The sequence below is a fragment of the Macrobrachium nipponense genome, chromosome 39 (genome assembly GCF_015104395.2).
Source record: "Macrobrachium nipponense isolate FS-2020 chromosome 39, ASM1510439v2, whole genome shotgun sequence".
In the NCBI taxonomy this organism is placed as follows: Eukaryota; Metazoa; Arthropoda; class Malacostraca; order Decapoda; family Palaemonidae; genus Macrobrachium; species Macrobrachium nipponense.
In genome coordinates, this window is record NC_061099.1 from 51264140 (window position 1) to 51272550 (window position 8411).

At 41.1% G+C, this 8411-nt stretch overlaps 1 protein-coding gene across 1 annotated transcript; it reads right to left on the reverse strand.

Moving 5' to 3' along the window:
• Window positions 1-300: 300 nt before the first annotated feature.
• On the reverse strand, window positions 301-4276 carry LOC135210460 (uncharacterized). The gene is made up of 3 exons (XM_064243354.1): window positions 4095-4276; window positions 3701-3848; window positions 301-522 (listed from the first exon to the last, which is right to left on the reverse strand). The coding sequence occupies exons 1-3, from the start codon at window positions 4274-4276 to the stop codon at window positions 301-303; spliced, it is 552 nt and encodes a 183-aa protein (XP_064099424.1).
• Window positions 4277-8411: the final 4135 nt, after the last annotated feature.

The window sequence follows — 8411 nt, forward strand, 5'->3', positions numbered from 1 at the left end:
AGATTTTGCCCTGAGGGGAACACAGCTCCCTCAGAGTGAACCGAGACCTCTGTACTGAGGGCATCATGAACCTTCGCCACTCCTCATCCTCATCGCTCGACGAATTGGGTGAGGAGGAGGAAGAGGAAGCCTCCCCCATGGAAGATGGGTAAAGAGGCGAAAGTTTGTCGGGTAATGGAGACGAGAAGTGAAGGGTACAGCACTGAGGGAGCTGCTGCGGGTGTGTGACCCTCCAACGGCATTCTGGAGCCCTTCCTCCAGTAGTTTCCTCCCTGCAAACTTCACCCATTGCATAGAGGATCATGAAATACACTCATTACAAGTTAACTCTGGGTTGCAATCATGCCCCTTGCAAGATGTGCAGAGAACATGAGGATCGACATCCACAGATGATCTCCAGTTACTGCACCTCTTGCCACCTACTCTCAGACACACGCTTGGGGAGGGAGGTTTAGAAGCCAGCTCATTAAACTCATGGGTTTGCATGTTGCAATTCACAAAACAGCAAACACACATAAGGCACTGGAAACACAAAAAGGAACAATCACACTATAATACACAGGCAGATATACGGTTAAAGCTAACGATAGTCAGGCAGACAGCAATGCAATATGGGTCCAAACTCAACAGCGGACGAAAGCAAAATGATATCCAGGGTGGGAGACTCCGGAGGGAGAAACCTTTCCACCCAGACAGTAGTTTAACTACCGAGCTACCTTGCTATAAAAGTCTAGTGGCCTTTTCCAGCTTCTCTGAAGGTAATTCCTAGTGTAAAGGACCACGGATTTGTATACCGTGTAGGAGCAAAGTTCATTTAGGACAGCAATCTTGTGCCAAAGGCTACACTGTGCTCATGCCCAACTTAACTGTTACACCGTACAACTAGCCTGACTTTATATGCATAACATAGATGGAATTGAACTCAAGAATTGTCATTTTCATAAATAAAAGTAAGACTAATTCACATCTTAGCCTGCAGTTTGTGGTACAATTGCAACCACATGCAACCTCAACATGGTGCAACTTATGTAACAGCACCATAATTCTTGGTGATTGGCAGTTACATCAAAGTAAAAATATAGGAGAGGTTATGTTTGTAAACAAATGAAGTATATCTGGCGCATGTGCAGTACGCTGGTGGGCAAAAGTGAACAATGGCAGACGATGCTCTCACCTAATTTAACTCTGTCAAGTGTTTTGTGAACACTGTACATGTATGGCTGGCAGGGTAAGGTTTCCTTCTTGCTTATTGTATTGTACATGTATTCTTCTGTAGTGCTGTGTTCATTTCTCAAAATCTGAAAAAAATATTCTCAGAGCTACTTATAAGTTCTAAGTCTGTCAAGTTCACTTACCATGAGAGCAAAATCATTCCAAGGCAACAACAAATATTCAAATAAAAATAAATATTTTTTTTGCTTTCCATAAAGGATTAGAATCCAGTAGTTTCGAACAACTTTCACATGAGGGCAAGCTGTCTGCGTCATTGCACTCTTGACAGTGGAAGGGTCTGAAATTCATTGGTACTTTATCTTGATCCATTTTCTGTGCATCCAATTGTTGCTCCTGTGAAGTCTATCCTTATTTTTTACTCTACAAACATTGAATTGTAACTTCATGTATTTATTGTTGTATATAGGTGAATAACGTTTTAAATTTTCTATGAAGTGAAATCGCCAGCATTTTGAGCAGTCTTCTGAAACGATGTCAACAAAAATACATAAATCTGAATATTTCAATACACAAGTGCTTTTATGCCAGGATACTAGGCTTCCCTTTCCCCACCTATTCATGCATCCTACAACACACAACTGAACCATTGCTTATAAATAAAGTGCAGATTAACTTGAATGATCAACGTAGAAGAGGGGAAATAGATTTTTGCCCACCAGCAGTGTTATTGTTTGGAAAAGACGTGTTGACGACATCACGCTGATGACTCATAAAGAAACACTTAGACTAAGTGTTATGGCAGCATGTAAATTATAAACTGAGATAAGTGCATACCTTTTACATGGGAGAAATGTAATTTCAAATTAATATAAGGGGAGCTACATTCCTTTTCCGTCTAGCGTTGCTGTACTCATCCCGAACAGAGCAATTTGTGCTTACGCACTTGGTCACAGCCACACACTTCCATATGTACACTGGATCATAAACAATCTCAACTTCGATTGGTTAACTTAACCCTAGATAGGAATCCCTGTGCCAAATGACAGCTCCCCAGTTTTAGTGGGAACACAAGCTAAAAAACAAAAACTCTCAAAACACACTTGTACTTACCACACACTTGACACACTCAAGGCGAGGAGCTACGCTGTCCGCTGGATATGGCTGTCATCACACAGCATACGAACAAATCAACAAGGACTACAATCATACAACAACAAACCCAACAAAAGACCACTCCACAAACAATCACTAACACCTCAAGCCAATACAATCACCTGCAACACCAAGGAACCACAACAACTCACCAACAACAACACCCAAAAACTCACAACTCCAACACAACAGAACTCACAAGCTTAACAACCCTCCAACACACAAGCGCAACAAATTCAACAACACAGGCACAACAACTCTACAATGTCAATATCAATCAAAACACCCAGTAACAAATAAAAAACACAATATCACACAATACGACTGACCATCAAGAAATCCAAGACTGCTGTCCAAAACTATCCAGTCCAGACACTGATCCAAGGCTGACTGAATAACTGACTGACTCGGCAGCCACACCAGTAAACAACACAGAACTCATCAAAAAGGCAATTCAATCACTAACCATCCATTCACCAATTACGTCCTCTCTCTCTCTCTTCTGCTCTTGCTCTGAAAACCAAAAACACAAACACACACTATACGATCCTAACAGCAATACCAACCACATAACTTAATCTCTCTCACCCAACCCTTGAAGACATTGTCAAATGGAACAGATCGTTCCTCCATGTTACCACCCCCATTACATTTGACAACGTCTCCTTACACTTGCAAATCCACACTAAATCACCTTTCACAGCATCCAAGGATGCTTGGAGGCAGGCCCCTTGGGTCTCGTTTGAGGCCCCTCATACTCTCTCTCAGTCGCATCACCATTTGCTTCTTCCAAACCACTTCCTTCCAGACTTACATTATCTCCCTCGCTACTGTCCTCCAAAATCACACTATCTCATCTACCCCTTCTAACTCTTGTCCTGATATCTCCCTTATTTCTGCTACCAAACCACTCAGTTCATCAATACTTCTGTTAAACCCTTGCAAAGCTTCATCCATGCCACCAACTACTTCCCTACTACTCTGTTCCCTTTCCACTGAAATCTAACTCACCCATTAATTCAAACCAAACCCACACATGCTGGACGTATCATTCATTCCCTCACAACTATCCATATTACACACTTTATCAACCATTTGCACTCTAGCATTAACATCTTTATCATGCAGTTCACACTTCTCCCTTTCATTGCCTTCTTCCACTTTCTTCCATACTCAACCAACACTAACTGTCGATCTCCCAGACCCATTTGTTCAATGACACTCGGCTCATACTTATTCACCCACAGCCATTTACTCATCACATTCTCCGGAACTTACTGTCACACACAAAAGGACCCACCCAACTGAATCCCCTTAACACCTAGTTTCCCAAATTCCCAGCCTGATTCATCCTCTTTCGTCTACACACACTCACCACATGACCTTCCAGTCCACATTCAGCACACTTTGCATACGGTTCCTTACACATCCTAGCATAATGCCCGTTCTTCCCGCAATTACCACAAATCACATTCACACGGGTACCCCGACATCTGCTCGCTATGTGCCTTACCTGTCCACACCTGTAACATTTAATATCCCTATATTTTTCATATTCATTCACCAAATGGCCCATTTGCCCACACCAGAAGCACACTCCTAACGCCCACCGACATTCATTCTTCTTGTGTCCTGGCTTTCCACATCTGTAACACTGCTGCTCTCATTCACGACTAACTGATCCTACTCTTTCAATGCTTGCACTCTGATCTCTCTTAGGGTTAACTACACTTACATTACTTGCTATAACGCACCTATCGTCCACTCACTCTGCCATTTGCCTCGGCCCTTCTAAAACTGCCTCCCTATAGCTCTTAAACTCTGGTATACCCTCAGCTACTTCAGTCCTAACACTAACACTTTTACTCTCTTTCATACACCTGTCCAACTGATAATCCTCTACTATTTCTAAAATGTCGTTCCACGTCAATCTTTCATTTGTCCATCTCATTTTCTCCATACGTTTTAGATTCATAAACTCATATACACTCTCTGATAGTGTCGCCAATTACTTTTGCACTAGGTCCTTACTCTCATTTATCCCTTTGTTTCCAAACTTTTTCCTAGCTAATGTTTCCAACCTGCACACATACACCAACAACGACTCACCAACATTCATTCTTCCCTCTTCAAAATCATGCTTTCTCCTATATCGAACACTACTCTTTATCCTCTTTGCCTGTTCCACAATCCTGGCTTTCACACTCTCATTCAGCACATTCCCCACACTCATCATTACCCCATACATACTCAACAAAAATCCCGTCAAAAAGCTACCTCTCTTGCTCAAACTCTGTTATCCCCATACTTATCCACACAATACTTCCCATATTCCTTAGAAAAGATCCCCTATATCTCTACTACCATATTCTATGTATTGTGCACATCAGGCTACCTCTCTCATATACACACCTTTCATACTTCCTGCTCATTCTCACTTTCGTTACTTCCAATCTGATCCCTCTTAACCTCTTCCGAACACAACGAATCAACTTCAATACTAACATTCATGCTCTTGATTACGTTCTTCTTACCCTTCTTTCTACCTACCTGATTCCACTCACTGCTATCTAAATCACTCTCAGCCCTTTCCCCAACGTATTCAGTCCTTGTCTCATCCTGTCCATCATCCCTACTAGCATTCTTTCCTCAGCCCCCTTCTTATCCTTGTCCTCAGATTTATCGTTATCCTGTGTCTTTCCCTTCTTTTCCCTACTTATCACAACCAAATCACCTTCGTCACTCGTACTCTTATCCATCCGCTCTTCCACTTTCTTTACCACTCCTGGCCCGTCACAAGACCCAGTAGGCCTACCTCCTACTGCTCCCTCTTCCATGAATCCCTTCATCATCTCTGCACTGTATTCATCATTACTCTGAATTTTCATCCATTTTCTCAACCATTCTCTCCTCCACTAATTTCATTTCCACTTTCGCACTCCTTTGCATTCCTCTCATTTCCTCTAACTCGCTCTTCAGCCACTCACACTCTACCCTTAACCTCTCATTCTCTACTTCCAGTCTTTCCTTAGCTTCCCTCGACAACCGCAACACCTCCTTCAGCCTCTCCACTACAGTTAAACTTTCCATACCTATTTTCCTTCACCAATCGTACAACCCACCACACAAGCAGCCCCACGTTGGGCGCCAGTAAATAATGTGGCGGGATCACAAGCTGAAAAGCAAAAACTCTCAAAACACACTTATACTTACCACACACTTGACATACTTAAGGCGAGGAGCTGTGCTGTCAGCTGGATACAACCGTCGTAACACAACACACAAACAAACCAATAAGGACTAAACCATACAACAATTCAACAACAAACCCAACAAAAGACCACTGCACAAACAATCACTAACAACATAAAACAACAACAACACGACAGTCCAATACAACCACCTACAACACCAAGGAACCACAACAAATCACCAACAACATAGCTCACAACTCCAACAACTCATCTACAACACAACAGAACTCACAAGCTTAATTAACCACCCTTCAAAACACAAGCACAACAAATTCAACAACACAGGCATAACAACTCTACAATGTCAATATCAATCAAAACACCCGGTAACAAATCAAAACACAGTATCTCACAATACAACTGACCATCAAGAAATCCAAGACTCCTGTTCAAAACTGTCCAGTCCAGACACTGATCTATGACTGACTGTGACTGACTGACTGACAGACTGACTCGGCAGCCGCACCAGCAGACAACCCAGAACTCACCAACAAGCAATTCAATCGCTAACCAACCATCCACCAATAACGACACACACCCCTCTCTCTCTCTTTTTCGGAAAACCAAAACTACAAATACACACTACACGATCCTAATAGCGACACCAACCACGAAACTTTCTCTCTGTCTCTCTCCCAAGCAACCCTCGAAGACTTGTCAAAATGGTCAAATGGTACAAATAGATTGTTCCTCCATACAGTAACGTTTGCATTTCCCGCCAAATATTTCCTACGATTCATACTCATTGGATTCAGTTGGTTGTTTGGAGCGAAGTTCAGCACATGCTGCTGATAATGTAGTGTGTAATTTGCTGCTCCTCTTCATCCACTCTTGGTGAGTACTCATGTATCCAAATGGCACAGCGTTTCCTAATATGATAATATATGGTGAAAAAATATTTTTACAGAAAATCCCATTATACCCGTTGCAAATAACAAATACAATGTTTTGAGGGTGTAATAGCCTTATTATAATCTTGTACATAGTGAAACATGACTTGCATGTCCAGGATTTACTGTCCACAACACTACAGTGTGGTTTGCAAGGAATGTCAAGTTCATCAATGAGGAGATTCGAGATATTTGTTTTATATTGAATTCAAACATTTACAGTATACTAGAAACGAAGTTATTTGAAGAAAAAATGTTTTATTGCATATACAAGCTGCATATTCACCAGAATTCGTCATTATAGCTGAAAACTCATGTTTTTGCCGCTGAAATGTGAATGATAAAATATGTCCGATTTTATTTATTCCAGGACCGATGTTTTATGTAGTTCCCAGTGCCTGTGAGATTCCTTTAAGATTCTAGTTTATATATTAGAATATTTTGCTCAATGAGTTTTTTTTTTTTTAATTTCAGTACCTGTAGCCTATTGGTAAGATAATTTGGATTTCAAGTTTTTTCCTAATATGTAAAAAGGGTAAATTCTATTTCGTTTAATTGTCATACCTTAAATATAGATCATATTTCTTCAAGTATGCGTATTTTTTACTTTTGTAAGTTTTTGGTATAATTGAGCATGTTTGCACATTTTTTTCCCTACAATGATTCCATATGGATACAGGGTTTCCAACAGTTACATGCTAGTAAGGTTTCCTATCTAGGGTTAACAACTTAACAGCTTGATAAGATGAAAATCAATTTGATTTTCCAGTCCACCAATTTTCATGGGAACTCATAAATTTTATATAGATTTCCATCATTACATGGCACCTAGGGGGAGTGGGGGCAGGGCCGCAAAGGGACACTGCTGGGCAGTGGCGGCTCGTGGCTATCATTCACAGGGGCAGTGTTACATAATTATTTTTTTAAATTCCTTTATGTTAACTGCATAAACACATTTTAACATAGGCCTATATAAGACAAAAGGCCTAAAGAACACCCAGCTAAAACACAGACTCTCTCTCTCTCTCGCTGACGAAGGCAGCAACTGCTGCCGAAGCTACTATTTTGAATTTGTATTTCAATATATCATTAACATTAATGTGGGTATCATTTTTTCCCATTTACTGCAACTCGTTACTGAGCTGATTATTCTGCATTACATTACATACCAGTATCGTCACTAATTTGATTACTATCATTAAGCTTTGACGAATTTCAGAACACACCTTCTCCCTCCAACAGCTAGACTCACTGCTCGAGAGGACAGTGTTTGTTTGTTTGTTTGTTTGTATGGTGCTTTTACGTTGCATGGAACCAGTGGCTATTCAGCAACGGGACCAACGGCTTTACGTGACTTCCGAACCACGTTGAGAGTGAACTTCTATCACCAGAAATACACATCTCTCACTCCTCAATGGAACGGCCGAGAATCGAACCCGCGACCACCGAGGTGGGACGCCAACACCATACCAACCACGCCACATTATCACCCTGCTAGCAAAATTAGAACTGCTGAGCACCCGCAGTTCCACATGTTGTTTCAATTCATTTGCTTTTTTTTTCTTTATAAAAGCGGGAATGGTAGTAATTTTTAAGGATTATTGATAATCTATACTTAATTTCTCATATTCAGTATATATTCATAATTTTGTGCATATAACCTACATGAAATCTAAAGGAGGTGCTGCAGTTCCACAGTGACTGCTGACGAGCCACCACTGCTGCTGGAACCCTTTAATAATACCTACAGTGCATCGCATGAGGTGCACTGATGGCATCACCTCTATGTTGTGAGGGAGTTCAAGACTTCCCCTCCCTCTTCCTCTTGTAGGAAAAGGGTGACGAGAGAAGAAATGAATGCAGACGATCTTCTACTTAGAAACTTTCAACTGCGAACCTTTAGATATGAACAAGAGTTATCTAAATGAAAACGACTGTACTT

Bases quoted from the DNA above. Each gene is read 5' to 3' on its own strand.
- LOC135210460 (XM_064243354.1), bottom strand. From the start codon at position 4,276: ATGAGATGGACAAATGAAAGATTGACGTGGAACGACATTTTAGAAATA. The intron at 3,849-4,094 runs GTGAGTGGACGA...TAAATGTTACAG, and splicing joins GGGCCGAGGCAAATGGCAGA to GTGTGGACAGGTAAGGCACA. The intron at 523-3,700 runs GTGAGTGTGTGT...TTGTGTTTCCAG, and splicing joins GTGGACTGGAAGGTCATGTG to TGCCTTATGTGTGTTTGCTG.